General features: G+C 41.8%; 1 protein-coding gene across 5 annotated transcripts in view; it reads left to right on the forward strand.

The window, feature by feature from the left end:
- svopl (SVOP-like) overlaps positions 1–19,068 on the forward strand; it is a 128,770-nt gene that overhangs the window by 70,786 nt on the left and 38,916 nt on the right. For 3 of the 5 annotated variants that reach the window (XM_073058975.1, XM_073058977.1, XM_073058976.1), the window contains 4 exons: positions 1,099–1,170; positions 5,842–5,966; positions 7,572–7,635; positions 8,604–8,729. In XM_073058975.1, coding sequence (XP_072915076.1) covers positions 1,099–1,170; positions 5,842–5,966; positions 7,572–7,635; positions 8,604–8,729 — 387 coding nt within the window. The remainder of the gene's footprint in view (positions 1–1,098; positions 1,171–5,841; positions 5,967–7,571; positions 7,636–8,603; positions 8,730–19,068) is intronic. The other 2 variants (XM_073058978.1, XM_073058979.1) reach the window with 1 other exon arrangement.

Here is a 19,068-nt window from a genome sequence, read left to right on the forward strand (position 1 = left end):
TGGCATCAACACAGGTGATGCCAACAGGCTCAATAAACTGATTAGAAAGGCTGGCTCTGTTAGAGGAGTCTAACTGGACACAAGGGAGGCTGTTGTAGAACAAAGGACCCTTCGGAAAATCCTGGCAATTTTTTTACTATGTTTCTCTCCCTCTGCATACTATCTTGACTGAACAGAAGAGCACTTTCAGTAATAGACTGAGACAACTGTGCTGTTCCAAAGTGGTCATTCTTACCCTCAGCCATTAGGCTCTATAATGTCAATTTGTAGCCGGGGAAGTGATGACCCCCTCCTGTTACACTGTTTGTAGTAACTTATTTTTTATTCTTTCTACTTCTAATATTTATATCTGTGCACTTGTAATGCTACTGTGAAATTACAATTTCCTTTGGGATCAATAAAGAATCTATCTATGTCACTAAACTTCGTGTTCATTCGGAAACATAGATTATAATATTTTCTACAGAGTTAACTAATTCATTTACAAAAGTAATGAAGTACTGGAGCCCTTGTACAGATCTTAGTGGAATATCACTTACCACTTCCTTCCATTTCCCTCTTCTTCATCTTTTATCACCTCACTAATCTCCTAGCTACGTCTATAACTTCCCTTCAATTCCAAGAATTTTCATTTTCACTTGTTGTCTCTTACATGCAACCTTGCAGAGTTCTTCTTTGAAGTTCATGGACCTTTTCTTGTTCACCTTAAAATTATCTGCTTTGAAAGCACCTCTCTATCTTAACTCTGTTTAGTCTTAAGATACTCTGTCACTGTGATCTTGATTATTGGTCCCAATAACTTCTTGACAGCAAATGATAGACTCACAAGCATATAATTTCATGGTAGTACTTACCCATCTTTTAATATGTTAGCTTTCCATTCCTGGACTACGAGAAATTGGGAAGATCAAGGATAAAGCATCTGCACTTTCTTCAGTTATGAAACACCACTGCAGAACCTTTCACATGCTTGAGACATAAAGAAATAAAATATTGCTATAACCTTATCTTTAGAGAAGGATCATTAATTTGGCATGATTTAAGCAAAGTTGATGTGATGGGAAACTAATATGTGCCTTTAAATAAAAATTATTCTAGATGGTGTTCCTTGGCTTCATGGCATTTAGTGGAGTTTGGGGTTTCTTTGCTGATAGATATGGGCGTTGGAAGGTGAGTTACATTATTTCTTTGAATGCCTGAAGTCTTACCGTATACTCTTGAGTGAACTCAAAGTTATTCATAAGCAATAAATATATCAGATGGAGAAAATCCAGAATAGAAAATACTGAAAATGAATCTCAGCAAGTCAGGCAGCATTTGTGGAGAGAGAAATGAAATCAGTGTTTCATATTGGTAATCTTTCATCAGAAAGGAGGTTATTGACCTGAAGCATCATCTTTCTCTTTTACCGATAACTCTGCCTGACCTACAATATGTTTCTAGTATTTTCATTTTTATTTCTGAATATTACATGCAAAACTACTTTTGATTTTATGCCCCTGTCTGTGTGAATATGGTACTGGGATCGAAATTTCGTATTTTCCTTGGGTTTGGGATTATAATTAGCTGCTCAATGTGAGTGTGCTGAACACATTTGATTTTTGAGAAATGCAGGTATAAAGCTGAGAAGGTAAAATGGCGGGAAAAGGAAGTTGCCTGTCATCCTCCCAGTCCTTAATTAGTTGTGGCCCAGCTTTGTAGAGCAATTACTTAGGTAGACTGATGATGCGTTAGAGGTTATTATGAAGGGGATGAGTACAAGGTCAACAAAGTCTAGCCCACCGGGCTTAAGTAGGAGCATGCCTGTTCAGTTTAGTTTCCTCACCTAAGGAAAGATAATGTTTTAGAGAGGGTGTAACCAAGTTTCAGTTGGGAGGTCCCTTTGAATATCTTATGAGTCCATATACCTCCAAGACAAGAAAGATGTTAAGAATAAAATGCTCCAATTAGATCACCTGATTATCTGAAGCTTTGGAGAATACAGGTCCGTTATGCTCAGTTTTCTGTCTTTCCTTAAGTAAAGAAGGTAAACCACATGGGTTCCTAAAACCACCCAGAACAATTTCAACAAAACTTCCTTGACTTTATACTCCACACTCTTTTCCTATTGGATCTGTTGTTGTAAGATGGATGTTGCATGGAGAATAAAATAACTGAGCATTATGGGACTGTATTATCTGAAGCTTTGGAAAATGGACAAATCTAATTGAAACACAATATTCTTAATATCTTCCCTATCAAGCCCTCTACTGTTATTTCTCTTGAACTAGTTAGTCTTGTCTTAGAATAATGAGCTGGCTATTTAAGACGAGGCGGGGAAGTTCCTTTCTTCACAGAAGAAGAATTCTTTGGAATTGGAATTGCTCTAACAAAAGGATGTCTTTGACCAGTTATGAAGTTGATTTAAGGCTGATACAGTTTTGGACACAGAAAGGGGGGCTTGAATGGGTAAGTTGAGATGGATCAGTCATCAGAGTCAGATTCATGGTCATTGATTTACATGATGTGAAATGTGTTGTTTTGTCAAAGACCTAAAATTACTATAAATAATAAACATAAGTAAATAGTAGTAAACAAAAGGAATAATAAGGTAAGGTTCAAGCATTCATGGGTCATTCAGACATCTGATGGTCGAGGGCATTAAACTATTTCTGAATCATTGAGCGTAGGTCTTCAGGCTGCCGTACCTCTTCCCTGATGGTAGAAATGAGAAGAGAGTGTATCCCAGATAGTGAGGCTCTATAGTCATAGATGCCACTTTCTTGAGGCACCACCATAATGTGCCCATGATGGAGCTGGGTGAATGTACAACCCTCTGCAGCCCCTTTCGATCCTGTGTATTGGAAGCTCCATACGAGGCAGCGATACAACCAATCAGAATGCTCTTACTGAATAGGCTCATGGTCCGTACAGCTTTAAATTCTCGCACATTTGCCGTAGTTGACTGCAGGGATTTAAGGGAAAAAGTGTTTGCATTTTAAAAAGAGTCTGTGCTCAATAGTGTCTGTATTACTTTTGTCTGACTTACCTAGAAGACTATAGTTTTGGGAGATGAACAAAAGAATGAGCTGGTTAAACTGGTGTTAAATTTAACAGTGACCAGCTGAGCCACTTTTATAGTTACTAAAGTTTTTTTATGAAGTTAATAACATTTATTGTTACTTTCATCATTTGTGTTTTACAGGATTGCTTTTATATGTATTGTGATGTTTTGTTTATTTATTATGTTAATTATGCTTATTGTGTTTTTTATGCTGCATCAGATCCAGAGTAACAATCATTTTGTTCTCCTTTATCCTGCTGTACTGAAAATGACAATAAGTAATCTTAAATTTTGAATCTTGAGCAATATTGTTACAATGATCTGTAACCACTGAAGTTTACTGAAGGTGTGAATGATTCATGGAACTTTAGCTAATTATACATTATTAAATTATTTTTACTTCAGTGAAGTTGTTATGTTATGGACTGATCCAAAGAATATGGATTCAAATTTTTTTCAACTATGCATCTTTTGTAGCCTGAGGGAAAAATACACTTGTAGGACAATAAATGCTTTCTCGGGTCTTTAACTCCTTTATCTGTTTTAGATGTTTTCATGCAGAAAGAGGGCATCAAAATAGAAACAACAAAATGTATTAACAAACAGAGTTCCTGCTGTTACAATCTCACCTTAATTTCGGTAAATACCCTTGTTATGTATGCACTATAAAAGTAAATAATACAAGATGTACAAAACCAAGCAACATACACAATGCTGGAGGAACTCAGCAGGCCAGGCTGCATCTATGGAAAAAAGTACAGTTGACATTTCAGGCTGAAATCCTTCAGCAGGACTGGAGAAAAAAAGCCAAGGACTAGAGTTAAAAGGTGGGGGGAGGCGGGGGGTAGGGAGAGAGAACCACCAGGTGATAGGTGAAACCTGGATGAAGTAAAGAGCTAGGAAGCTGATTGGTGAAAGAGGCAGAAGGCCATGGAAGAAAAAATGGGGAGATGCATCAGAGGGAGGTGATTGGTGGGCAAGGAGATGAGGTGGGAGAAGGAAAAGGAGATGGGAAATGGAGAAGGAGGGGTATTGTTGAGAGGCATTACTGGAAATTTGAGAAATCGATGTTCATGCTATCAGGTTGGAGGCTACTTTACTTTATTGTCACCAAACAATTGATACTAGAGCATACAATCATCACAGCGATATTTGATTCTGCGCTTTGCGCACCCTGAAGTACAAATCGAAGTAAATATAATAAAAATTTAAATTATAAATCATAATTAGAAAATAAAAAAGGGAAAGTAAGGTAATGCAAGTCAGGTCCGGATATTTGGAAGGTACGGCCCAGATCCGGGTCAGGATCTGTTCAGCAGTCTTATCACAGTTGGAAAGAAGCTGTTCCCAAATCTGGCTGTACGAATCTTCAAGCTCCTGAACGTTCTCCCAAATGGAATATAAGGTGTTGTTCCTGCATCCTAAGTGTGGCCTCATCATGACAGTAGAGGAGTCTATGGATGGACATATTGGAATGGGAAGTGGAATTAAAATGGGTGGCTACTGGGAGATCCTGCTTTTTCAGGTGGACAGAGTGTAGATGCTCAGTGAAGTGATATCCCAATCTACGTCGGGTCTCACCGATATACAGGAGGCCACACCGAGAGCACCAGACACAGTATATGAACCCAACAGACTCACAGGTGAAGTGTCACCTCACCTGGAAGGACTGTTTAGGGCCCTGAGTGGTAGTGAGGGAGGAGCTTTAGGGGTAGGTGTAGCACTTGTTCTGCTTACAAGGATAAGTGCCAGGAGAGAGATCAGTGGGGAGGGATGAATGGACAATGGAGTCGCATAGGGAGCGATCCCTGTGGAAAGCAGAAAGTGTGAAGCGGAGGGAAAGATGTGCTTGGTGGTGGGATACTGTTGGAGATGGCGGAAGTTTAAGAGAATTAGGTGCTGGACACGGAGGCCGGTGGGGTGGTAGGTGAGGACGAGAGGAACCCTATCCCTGGTAGGGTGGTGGGAAGATGGGGTAAGAGCAGACATGGGTGTGGAACATTGCTACACCTGCCCCTACACCTCCTCCCTCATTACTATTCAGGGCCCTAAACAGTCCTTCTAGGTGAGGCGACACTTCACCTGTGAGTCTGTTGGGGTCACTTACTGTGTTCGATGTTCCTGGTGTGGCCTTCTACATATAGGTCATAACCGACGTAGATTGGGAGACTGCTTCGCTAAGCATCTACACTCCGCTCACCAGAGCAAGTGGGATCTCCCAGTGGCCATCCATTTTAATTTCACTCCCCATTCTCATTCCAAAAGGTCCATCTCTTAAAGGCACAGGCAGCTATTTTAGCATTATCAGGGTCATTACATAAGTGCACTTCAACAATAAAAAATGATTTTCAATGGCCTCCTGGTTATGCATCTTTTGGGGAAAAAGTAAATGAGTCTGAGTAAAACTGAACACAAAATATAAACAATCACTGACACTAAAATCCCTTTCGGAAAGCAAGAGACCTGTCTGTAACTGCATTCATACTGGTTTCCAACCTCTAAATTTTAGAAGTTCTTTAGCATAAATATGATCTGAATAAAAGATATTTCCATATTTATTCGCTTACCTTTCTGCAAATATTTTTGAAAACAATCAAGAAAGTGCCTGTTAAAGCTGTGCCTCCGATAGATGATCAGCAACTGCAGACAGTCAGACTATTTTATTGGCCCTCATCTTTGCCCCGGGTAAAAGATTCAATGACATTAACCTTTTCTGTACAAGCCAGGTTTGGTAATGTTGGAGGTTTTGTTTGTCTGTAGTTCTTGAGGCTCTCTTTACACATCTCTTTCTGTTCCAGATTCTTCTCATATCCACAGTCTGGAGTTCCTATTACTCAGGGTTAACATCGTTCGCTCACACGTATGGTTGGTTTGTGTTCCTGCGTTCCATGGTAGGAAGTGGAGTGTCTGGCCATTCCCAAGGGTAGGGAGCATTTTGTTTACATTTCCCTTTCCCTGAACAGTTAGATTACGTCTAGCACTTACAGAATTGGTTGCAGAATGTGACTGACCTGTGGCTTCGATCTAAAGTTTCCTCTGCACTAGGCATAAGCAGGATGTGCTATGGACTCAACATTGTGCGGGCCTTCTCTGCCATAGTGTGCAGAGAGCAGGTCATGTGGGAGAGAGGTCTTGGGCGGGATTGGGGGTTTTCAGGGTGATATCTGGCATTAGATTGAGCAGCTGGGGAGTCAATAAGATTCGTTGCTTCATAACTGGAGAGGTTGAACCCTGGGCCAGCCGTTAGGTCAGTAGTAAACTGGTAGAGGTGTCTCTCTACTGGGGTGGAGGGTGGGTGAGGTTATGATTGGACTTGCAGTCTGGCTGGAGGCCGGGTCACAGTCAATGGAGAGAGAGAGTTGTCAGGCAGATACAGTTCAGGGAAGAGCTGGACTGAGAGAGATCTGGTGGCGGTATCCCTGGATGACTTTACTCTTCTGGTACTTGTGCAAGCACAGTAATTAGTACTGCATCTCTCTGTTAACCAGGTAAAAGACCCAGAGCATACACTTTTCCTTGAGAGCTGTTAAACTGATCTTAGTTGAGGTTATTTTATGTATTTGCAAGATCACAAGATAATTATGGAACCTGAGTTCATTCACACATGAACATGGGAACTGATACAGAGCAGTCAGCTTCCTGGGCTGATTTCCCCATTCACTTGGTTCACTGCTGATCAGTATCTCCCCTACTATTGATCCGTAGCCCCTGACAGATTTACCAAACTAACTCCTGTCAATGCCAGTTTTGAATATTTCAATATACCACAATTTCCAGTGCAGCTTTCCTTGGAAAGATGCTGGCTGCTGTTTCCCAGGAGTCGATAGGCCATGTTCCTGAAGAAAAATAGAGACGGGATAGTTATACCACAAGCCCAGAGTGCCTGTCTTTCAGGGAGAGAAAAGCACATTGTCACTGATTAATAATGTGTGAATACAGATCCCTTTGCGTCACTGGGTGTGCCCAAGTATACATTTACATCCCACCCAATTTACCCTCCCCACATTTCCATCAATTCCTCTAAGATTCTACCACTAACCTAAACACTACAGGCTATTTACAGTGGCTCGTTCACCTACCAATCTGTACGTTTTTGCAGTGTGGGAGGAAACCGGAGCATCGGGGCAAACCCCACACAGTCAGTGGAACCCAGAGGTCAGGGTTAAACCCAAGTTGATTGGGCTCTCCCAGTTGTGCCCCCTTGTGTTACAGACATATTATCAGTCTTACATTTACACTGATATCACCTGCATTGATTAGGTAAAATTATGGTACTGACATTTTGTGCCAATTATTATCTTATTGAGGTCAATAGACTGATTTTATTAAGCAGGAGACTTCCCAAATGCATGATGCATCAGTGAAGGCATTATATTTCTGAAATTGAAGTAGTTATAAAGGTAATTTCCATTTGCTGTTTTACCCTGAGGATTCAACAGGTATTTCCTATTGGTCATAGCACAGATACAGGGGTTATGTTACTTACCTTGTCAATGTAACATGGTAACTCCAGCTTTACTTTGCACAGGTTTATTCTGATGACTGAATTCATTCCCTCCAAATATCGAGGGCGTATTTTGCCTCTGGGGCAGGTAAGAACCCAACCATGTATGTTCTGAAACTTCAGAACGTGAACCAGTGATGACTTGTTTGGGAGTGATATTTTTAAGCTTTTATCTCAGTTAAGCTAATGTTTCTCCAGATGCTGATGGAAAACTTGATTTAAAACAAAAATATGAGGGTAGTTTGGATGACTGGGATGTATGATGGACAGGCAATCCATAAGACCATAAAGTATACGAGGAGAATTAGACCATTCAGGCCGTTGAGTCTGCTCCACCATTCAATTATGGATGATTTATCATCCCTCTCAACCCCATTCTCCTGCCTTTTCCCGGTAACCTTTGACTCCCTTGTTAATCAAGAACTTATTGACCTCCATTTTAAACATGCTCAATTGACTTGGCCAACACAGCTACCTGTGGTAATGAATTCCACAGATTCACTACCCTCTGGCTAAAGGTATTCCTCCTGAACTGTTCCCAAGGGATGTCCTTCTATTCTGATGCTGTGTCCTCTAGTTCTAGACTCCCCCATTATAGGAAACATCCTCTCCACTTCTAGTCATCTCAATATTTGATAAGTTTCAATGAGATCCCTCCTCATTTTTCTAAACTCTAGTGAGTACAGACCCAGAGCCATTGAAAGCTCTGATTCTCGTTCATTCTCGTTCATACGATCATTCTCGTAAACCTCCTCCAGACCCTCTTCAATACCAGTACCTACTTTCTTAGATAGTTTGCTCATTGTACTCCAAGTCCAGTCTGACCAACATTTTATAAAGCTTCAGCATTATATCCTTGTTTTTATATTCTAGTCTTCTCAAAATGAATGTTAATATTGTATTTGCCCCATTGTAAATGGCTTCTTGATAATTCTGATAAATGATCTTCAATCAAAATCTTAACCCACCTTTACCCTCTCCAGATTTGAGAGACCTGATTTTCACTCTTACCGTTCATGATCTTTCCTACTTTTTAATCTCTCCCTTTTCTCACAGATCTTCTGGCTCACTGGATCCACAATAGAGATCCTTTTGGCCTACCTAATTATTCCTACGCTGGGTTGGCGATGGCTTGTGCGCATTTCTACCGTACCAAGTATCATTCTGCTGGTGGTGTTTAAGGTGAGGCCAAGAATCCTTCCACTCTCTGATCCATGGTTTCAGCACCCAGCAAGTCTTGGATTTGTATGGGCTAAAACGATGGCAGATCATAGATTTGACATTTTGTATTACACAAAAAAAACATAGCCCTACAACATGAACATATATTTCCTGTTTCATATTTTCTTGTGACACAAGATTGGTCTGTTGACCCGTTGAGTCTGTTCCGGCCCTCAGAGTATTCTTATCAGGCCAGTTTTCCTGTATCCTATTCTCCCTTGTGTGCCCGTGATCTGGCTGCTGACTCTGTCCTGCCACTTACCTTCAGAAGGGAAGAATTATAATGGCTAATTAACTTAACAGGATGCCTTTGCGATATGGGAAGTAATCAGAACACCCAAGGGAAATCCACATAGCCAGGGAGCATGTGGAAACTTTGCACCCAGATTGGAATTGAACCCGGATCAGTGAGACTGTGCAGCAACAGGTAATAAGGTTTCCAAAGGAGTCCTTGTATAGTGCTAACTGATGCAAATTTTATAAAACATCTGAATATTACAAGCAAAACTCCTTCCATTTCAATTCTTCTCTACGTTCCCTTACTCCCATTTCTGTCTGGTACTTCTCTCAGCCTCAGATTACAAGGTTCCTGCTGATGGTTCTCCTTCTCCACCCGTTTCTCATGGGTACCAACACTTCTTTCTAACCTCTTGTGGTCCTGTTGACAGATGCCAGCCTTGGCGTGTTGTCCTCTGAATCAGGAGGTTGTGAGTCTGTGCAACAGTCCAGACACCTAAACACGAAATACATACACTTAATCCCGAGTGCCTTCACCAAGGGGAAATATTCATCTTCTGAATTAATGTGTCATCCCACGATCATGTGAAAGACAGAGTGGAATAACTTGGAAGAGAGCTGGGAGAGATGGTCACATCATTCCTGCAGCTAATATAGTCACTGAGTAAATTTCTGTTTGGGCTACTTCATGGCTTGTACATCCTGACGAAGGGTCTCAAACCGAAACGTCGACAGCGCTTCTCCCTATAGATGCTGCCTGGCCTGCTGCGTTCCACCAGCATTTTGTGTGTGTTGTTTGAATTTCCAGCATCTGCAGATTTCCTCGTGTTTGTACATTGGCTGTTGGGTTTCCTACGTTCCAGCTGCAAGAACCCTACTTTACTGACTGTGACGTATTTTAGAAAATTCTGGGTCTGTGAGGGTGATTTATTAGTGCAGATTCATTATTTCATCAGCTCTTTCCTTTCCCTTGCCAAAGGTATTATTTCCTCTGCTCCCTGGTGTGCACCTCCCCTCATCCTGAGTCACCATTTCTTTGCCTTCCCATACAATTCTCCACTGCCCTGGCATCACCACTACACTTGATTCAAGCACAATGTTGCTAGAATCCTCTGATCTTGCATGGGTCTGCATGCATTTCATCTGGCTGAATCGGATCAAACCCAGCAGCAGTTTTGGGACGGCAATTACAGGTATATGGGGTTGCCTATGACTCTGATCGCTACTGAAATTTGATCAGCTTGTATGCAAGCAATAAGTTCTACGTTTTGCCATCCTAAGGAACTCAGGTGCCTATTTTACATCCAATTAAAAACATTAGTATGCAGGGGCAGAAATTAGAATTTATTTAAATCTTACATCCATCCCACAACGTGAGGGAGTAAAAGCTTTTGCATTATGATTCCATTGCAATATACAGACATGTGAATTTGAAAGTCTAATGATTTGGAGAAAGAAGCTGTCCTGTAGCCTGTTGGTCCTGGCTTTAATGCTGCAGTAGTGTTTGCCAGATGGAAGCAGCTGAAACAGTTTATGCTTGGGGTGACTGGTGTCCCTGATGATCTTTCAGGCCTTCCTTCTGCACCTCCTGCTGTAGGTGTCCTCAATGGAGGGAAGTTTACATCCGCAGATGTGCTAGGCTATCCGTACCACTCGCTGCAGTGCCCAGCAATCAAAGTTGGTGTAGATCCCATAGCAGTCGGTGATACGGCCAGACAGGATGCTCTCAATGGTGGCCTTGTACAAGGTCTTGAGGACTTGGGGGCCCATGTCGAACTTCTTCAGTCGCCTGAGATGGAAGCGACACTGTTGTGCTTTTTTTGCCACACAGCCGGTGTGTACAGTCCAGGTGAGATCATTGGTGATGTGTATACTGAGGAACTTGAAACTGCTCACCCTCTCACCTGCAGACCCATTGGTGTTGATTGGAGTGAGCCTGTCTCTGTTCCTCCTGTAATCCACAATCAGTTCTTTTGTTTTCTGGACATTGAGGGAGAGGTTATTATCCTGGTATTACTGTGTCAGAGTGTCAACCTCTCCTTTGTAGGCTGTCTCATCACCGTTAGAAATAAGGCTGATCAAAGTCGTAACATCTGCGAATTTGATCTGCAGATTGGAGCTGTGTGTGGCAGCACAGTTGTGGGTGTAAAGGGAGTAGAGGAGGGGACTTGGACAACCCTGGGGGGCATGTGTATTGAGGGTCATAGGGCCAGAGGTGAGGGAGCCCATCCTAACCACCTGTCGGCGATCTGATAGGAAGTCTAGGATCCCACTGCACAAGGTGGGGTGCAGGCCGAGGTCTCTGAGTTTCCTGTCAATTCTGGAAGGAATTATGGTGTTGAATGCTGAATGTAGTCCAGGAACAGTATTCTAACGTAGGGAGAGAGGACAGTGTGTAATCCTATGGCTATGGCATTATCGGTAGACCGGTTCCATAAGTAGGCAAATTGTAGGAGGTCTAGTGTGGGTGGTAGCATGCTGCAGATGTAGTTTTAATCAGCGTCTCAAAGCATTTGCTCTTAATTTAGGTGAGTCTGACAGGGCGCCAATTGCTCAGGCACGCTACCTTGGTTTTCTTAGAAAGTAACTAACGCAAGTATATAATAGGGATAATTTTGGAAATTATAGATCAGTGAGTTTTATGTCAATGGTGGGCATACTATTGGAGATGATTCTTAGAGACAGGATTTAAGAGCATTTAGAGAGGCAGAGTCATTTTAGGGATAGTCAGCATGACTTTGTGAGGAGCAGGTATACCTTCATCAATTTATTTTGTCACTTCCTCAAAAAATTCAGTCAGGTTTTCTAAGGAGCAGGTCGTGCCTCACAAGGCTGATTAAATTCTTGGAGGAAGTGACAAAATCAATTGATGAAAGTAGAGCAGTAGATATGGTGTATATGGATTTCATTAAGGCATTTGACAAAGTTCCCCATGGAAGACTCATTCAGAAAGTTAGGAGGCATGGGATCCAGGGAACCTTGGCTGTGTGGATTCAGAACAGGCTTGCTCAAGAAGGCAGACGGTGGTAGTAGATGGACCATATTCTGTGTGCAGGTCGAAGACTAGTGATGTTCCTCAAGGAATTGTTCTAGGACCTTTGTTCTTTGTGACTTTCATAAACGAGGAAGTGAAAATGTGGGTTAGTAACTTTGCAGATGTCACAAAGAGTTGTTGTGTTGTTGATAGGGCAGAAGGTTGTCATAGGTTACAATGGGATATAGTTAGGGTGCAGAACTGGGCTGAGAAGTGGCAGATGGAGCTCAAACCAGGAAAGTGTGAAGTGATACATTTTGGAAGGTTGAACTTGAGTACAAGGTTAATGGTAAGATTCTTAGCAGTGTGGAGGAACAGAGGGACCTTGGAGTCCACGTCCATAGATCCCTCAAAGTTGCAACGTAGATTGATAGAGTGGTTAAGAGGGTCTTTGGTGTGTTGTCAATCATTTATCTGGGGATTACTGTCTGATCACTGTCTGGTTTGGATCAGCTACCAAACAAGACAAGAATAGACTCCAAAGAACCGTCAGGGCTGCGGAAAGGATTATTGGTGTGAAGCTGCCCTCAATCCAGGACTTATATGCATCTAGAGTCAGGAAGCGAGCAAACAGCATTATTGTAGACCCATCACACCCTGGACATCACCTGTTCAAACTCCTTCCTTTTGGTAGGCGCTTTAGATCACTGTATGCCAAGACAAATAGGTACAAGAACAGTTTCTTTCCCTATGCCATCAGTCTTATGAACACTTGAATTTTAGTCTATTATAAATCAAGTCCACCTGTACATTCAATGAGGTGGACCTCATTGTATATAGTTTATGATTATTTGCACTATTGTTTTTGTTTGCTTTTAATTCTGCACAGAGAGAGTTCAGGGAAACTGGCATCAAATTCCCTGTATGTGTCCTCATACTTGGCAATAATAAAGGATTCTGATTCTGATTAAGTTCAAGAACCAATAGGTAGTGTTGCAGCTGTATAGAAGCCTAGTTAGACCAAATCTGGGGTATTGTATACAGTTCTGGTCAACTCATTATAGGAAGGATGTGGAAGCTTTTGAGAGGGTACAGAGGAGATTTTAATGGATGCTGTCTGGATTAGACAGCATGTCTTATGGGAACAGGTTAAGCGAATTAGGGTTTTTCTCCTTGGGGTGAAGGAGGATGAGAGGTAATTTCGTAGAGGTGTATAAAATGATAAGAGGCACAGATAGAGTGGATAGCCAATGTCTTTTTCCCAGCACAGAAGTGGCTAATATGAGAGTGCATAACTTTAAGGTGGAGACTGTAAGGGGAATGTCAGAACAGGTACTTACAAGAGTGATAGGTGTGTGGAATGGAGGAAGCAGATACATTAGGGAGATTTAAGAGACTCTTAGATAGGCACATGGATTAAAGCAAATGGACGGCTACGTGGGAGGGAAGGGTAGATAGATCTTGGAGTAGGTTAAAAGGTTGAACCTGCATCATAGGGTGAAGGACCTGTACTTTGCGGTAATTTTTATATTCTTTTAAATATGATATTGCCTTTTATCCCTTTATCACAAGGATGACAGAGTACAAAAGTAGGTGTATCTTGCACCATTTGTACAGAGCTTAAGTGCGTTTCTTTCTTGAGCACTGAAATGATCTCCTTATTTAAGGATGTTGTTGTAAGGAAGGTAAAGATTATTTATCATTGTCATACAAACCAAGATACAATGAAAATCATTGCGTGCCATCGGGCAGATCATGTAACTGAAGTACACCAACATAGTAAAATGGAAACAGAATGCTGAATGTAACATTGCAACCGCAGAGCAAGTGAACAAATAAAGTGTACGGGTCTCCACAAGGTAGTCCAGGAGATCAGGAGCTCATCTTCAGCATACAAGAGGTCTGCTTGAGAGGGATATACTTGTATTTGATGCAGTCTGGAAAAGCTTCATAAGGTTGATTCCTGGCATGAAGGATTGTTTTATGAGGAAAGGCTGAACAAATTAGTTGGAGCATAAGTGGAAGAGAAATGATACTACTGAAATGGAAATGATTTCAGGAAATGTGTCTGGTTGGATGCTAACGAGCAATCTGGAACCAAGGGCGTAGTTTAATAATGTTCTTTATTTAAGGTGGAGATAAGGGGACTTTCCTCTTTGATGGTTGTGAAATCTTGGAACTCAACCACAATGAGCTTGGTAGGCAGAGACTTGAATATCTTCAAGGCCAGTGTAGGCAGATCTTTGGTCTATGAGCCTTTGGCTCTATGAAAGCACATAATAAAAACATCAGAAATGCAGCCATTCAAAACCTACCCCAACATTCATTAAGTTCATGGCTGATCAGATCTCAATTCCTTCTCTGCTTTTGTAGAGCCAAAGGCCCATAGACCAACAATCTGCCTCATCAGTGATGAAGAAATAAATGTTTTTGTGCACTATGGCCCCCTGGCTTCGGGTAGAAATGAATTAGGTATATGTTGTGCAGTTTGATAAGTATGTGTTAAGGCTGACTTCTGTGGATCGGCAGTTTCATTGCAGGTTGCATCTGTAACTGATCCATTTCCCCTGACTCTGGACTGAAATGTAACACCTCTGTGTGCATGAATTGGGAGTTGGGTGAGGCTAAATGCATTGTGATAGACAGTGCAAGGGGCAGTTGTAACCAAACTACTGACTTCCACAGTTAATCCGTTATATCAACTGACCATAAGGCCGTATAACGTATGAGTAGAATTAGGCCATTCAGCCCATTGAGTCTGCTCCACTGTTCTATCATGGCTGATTTATTATTCCTCTCAACCTCATTCTCCTGCCTTCTTTGCGCAACGTTTAACATCTTCACTAATCAAGAACTTATCAACCTTCACTTTAAATGTACCTAATGACTTGGCCACCGCAACTGTCCGTAGCAATGAATTCTACAGATTCACCAGCCTCTGGCTAAAGAAATTCCTCCCCATCTCTGTTCTGAATGGACATCCTACTATTCTGAGGCTGTGCCCTCTGGTCCTAGACGCCCTTACTATAGGAAACACCTTTTCCACGCCCACTCTATTTAGGCCTTTCAGTATTTGTTAGGTTTCAATGAGATCCTCCCTCATTCTTCTAACCTCCAGTGAGTATGGCCCAGAGCTATCAAACACTCTTAATACATTAACTCTTCCATTCCTAGGATTAGGAATTTCTAGGCTCCAGAAATCATGGATGCATTGGTAATCATTTTCCAATGTTCTATAGATTCAGGATCAGTTCCTGCGGATTGGAGGGTGGCTAATGTTGTCCCACTTTTCAAGAAAGGAGGGAGAGAGAAAACAGGGAATTATAGACTGGTTAGCCTGATGTCAGTAGTGGGAAAGATGCTGGAGTCAATAATAAAAGAGGAAATTATGACTCATTTGGATAGCAGTAGAAGGATCAGTCCGAGTCAGCATAGATTTATGAAGGGAAAATCATGCTTGACTAATCTTCTGGAGTTTTTTGAGGATGTAACTATAAAAATGGACAAGGGATAGCCAGTGGATGTAGTGTACCTGGACTTCCAGAAAGCTTTTGATAAAGTCCCACATAGGAGATTAGTGGGCAAAATTGGGGCACATGGTATTGGAGGCAGAGTACTGATGTGGATTGAAAATTGGCTGGCTGACAGGAAACAAAGAGTAGCAATTAACGGGTCCCTTTCGGAATGGCAGGCTGTAACTAGTGGGGTACCGCAAGGTTCGGTGCTGGGACCGCAGCTGTTTACAATATACATTAATGATTTAGATGAAGGGATTAAAAGTAACATTAGCAAATTTGCTGATGACACAAAGCTGGGTGGCAGTGTGAAATGTCAGGAGGATGTTATGAGAATGCAGGCTGACTTGGATAGGTTGGGTGAGTGGGCAAATGTATGGCAGATGCAGTTTAATGTGGATAAATGTGAGGTTATCCACTTTGGTGGCAAGAACAGGAAGGCAGATTACTATCTAAATGGAGTCAAGTTAGGAAAAGGGGAAGTACAACGAGATCTAGGTGTTCTTGTACATCAGTCAATGAAAGCAAGCATGCAGGTACAGCAGGCAGTGAAGAAAGCTAATGGCATGCTGGCTTTTATAACAAGAGGAATTGAGTATAGGAGTAAAGAGGTCCTTCTGCAGCTGTACAGGGCCCTGGTGAGACCCCACCTGGAGTATTGTGTGCAGTTTTGGTCTCCAAATTTGAGGAAGGACATTCTTGCTATTGAGGGAGTGCAGTGTAGGTTCATAAGGTTAATTCCCGGAATGGCGGGACTGTCATATGTTGAAAGATTGGAGCGACTGGGCTTGTATACACTGGAATTTAGAAGGATGAGAGGGGATCTGATTGAAACATATAATATTATTAAGGGATTGGACACACTGGAGGCAGGAAGCATGTTCCCGCTGATGGGTGAGTCCAGAACTAGAGGCCACAGTTTAAGAATAAGGGGTAGGCCATTTAGAACAGAGATGCAGAAAAACTTTTTCACCCAGAGAGTGGTGGATATGTGGAATGCTCTGCCCTAGAAGGCAGTAGAGGCCAAGTCTCTGGATGCTTTCAAGAGAGAGTTAGATAGAGCTCTTATAGATAGCAGGGTCAAGGGATATGGGGAGAGGGCAGGAACGGGGTACTGATTGTGTATGATCAGCCATGATCACAGTGAATGGTGGTGCTGGCTAGAAGGGCCGAAGGGCCTACTCCTGCACCTACTGTCTATTGTCTATTAGTCTCACGAACCTTCTCTGGACCCTGTCCAATGCCAGCATATCTTTTTTTAGATAAGGGGCCCAAAACTGCTCACAATACTCCCAAGTGTATTCTGACCGATGCCTTAAAATGCCTCAGCATTACGTTCTTGCTTTTATATTCTAGTCCTCTTTAAATTAATGCTAATATTGCATTTGACTTACTTACCACCAAATCAACCTGCTAGTTAACATTTAGGGAATCCTTCATGAGGTCTCCCAAATCCTTTTACACCTCTAATTTCTAAATTTGCTTTCCATTAAGGAAAGTCTATGCCTTTATTCCAAAGTGTACCAAAGTCTACCAAAGTGTACTTCCCTATACTATTTTCCTTCTGTCACTTCTTTGTAAATTTTCCTAATCTGTCTAAGTCCTTCTGAAGACTACCTGTGACTCTGTGTATGTTGATACTAGTGTATCACTACCTGTATCTCTTTCACCATACCTGACTTCATGGTGAGAGTTGGTTGTGCTTGCTGAACTCTCATACAGGGTTACCCTGTTCCGTTCACATAAAGTAGCCATTGAACTTCTAGTTTTCACACTTGCACTACAGACTATACAGTAGCCCTGGACTGTCCTTGTCTCTGTGTTGGGGGTGACTTGGCTCTGCCCAAACCTACCCAACCAGCCTAAGTAGGGCGAGTGCACTGCAGAGTGTGAGCAGCTTCTGAATCCCATTGAATGTTTATTCCAAATACCCAGTCCTTCAGGTTCATGGCTCAGTCAGTCAAGTCTGTGATCACACGATCACTGGATCAATAAATATTATAGGTAACTGCACCCATCTGTCTCTCTTAGAGACCCAGTAGTTCAACTCTCTCATAACTAAAGTTTTTTTCCCTCTTGCTCTGCCTGAAGATTAAAACTTAGTTTTGTTTGTCACATTGATATATATAGTGAAATGCATAGTTTTGCATCAATGACCAATGCAGTCTATTGATTGTGCTGGGGATTTATAATGCATGCCCACGTGTTTTGTTTAAAGAGGAAGTGAATGAGGTACATATTTCAGATATATCTAACAGGATGTTGTCATAGTATCAATGTCTATTCTTCAAGCATCAAGGTGATTTTACATGTAGTGAACGTACAGCTATCTTCAGGTGAACACTCAATGAATCAGAATCAGAATCGGGTTTATTATCACCGGCATGTGTCGTGAAAGTTGTTAACTCAGCAGCAGCAGCAGTTTAATGCAATACATATATAGAAGAAGAAGAAAAATATAATAATAAATAGATGTATCAATAACAGTATATGCATATCAAATAGATTAAAAATCATGCAAAAACAGGAATAATATATATTTAAAAAGTGAGGTAGTGTTCATGGGTTCAAAGCCCATTTAGGGATCAGATGGCAGAGGGGAAGAAGTTGTTCCTGAATTGTTGAGTGTGTGCCTCCAGGCTTCTGTACCTCCTACCTGATGATAACAGTGAGAAAAGGGCATGCCCTGGGTGCTGGAGTCCTTAATAATAGACGCTGCCTTTCTGAGACAACACTCCTTGAAAGTGTCTTGGGTACTTTGTAGGCTCATACCCAAGATGGAGCCGACTAAATTTACAGCCCTTTGCAGCTTCTTTCGGACCTGTGCGGTAGCCCTCCCCCCACCACCCCTATACCAGACAGTGACGCAGTCTGTCAGAATGCTCTCCACAGTACAACTATAGAATTTTTGAGTGTATTTGTTGACATACCAAATCGCTTCAAACTCCTAATGAAGTATAGTCGCTGCCTTGCCTTCTTTATAACTGCATCGATTTGTTGGGACCAGGTTAGGTCCTCAGAGATCTTGACACCCAGGAACTTGAAGCTGCTCACTCTCTCTACTTTTGATCCCTCTGTGAAGATTGGTATGTGTTCCTTCGTCTTACCCTTCCTGAAGTCCACAATCAGTGCAAGGTTGGTGCTGCGACACCACTCCACTAGTTGACATATCTCGCTCCTGTATATCCTCTCATCTCCATCTGAGATTCTACCAACAATGGTTGTATCATCAGCAAATTTATAGATGGCATTTGAGCTATGCCTAGCCACACAGTCATGTGTATATGGAGAGTAGAGCAGTGGGCTAAGCACAAACACCTGAAGGTGTGTGCTTTATTGAATGCAGTCAGTCTCGATGAATGGCAGTGTCTGGTACAATTATGCATCACACTATTTTACACAAACTGGCCTCTAAAGGTACCCTGCACACAAAGTAGAATCTGTTTGTTAATCCAGTGTGATTCATATTTGCAGACATGTAGTATAAGACATTTTCTAGTGGTTGACAAAGTGACTACTGCTCTTAACTTTAATCTGGGGTCACTCTAGGGCAGTGCCAGAAATGTTGTGGTAT

This window comes from Hemitrygon akajei, chromosome 10 (genome assembly GCF_048418815.1).
Source record: "Hemitrygon akajei chromosome 10, sHemAka1.3, whole genome shotgun sequence".
Classification (NCBI taxonomy): Eukaryota; Metazoa; Chordata; class Chondrichthyes; order Myliobatiformes; family Dasyatidae; genus Hemitrygon; species Hemitrygon akajei.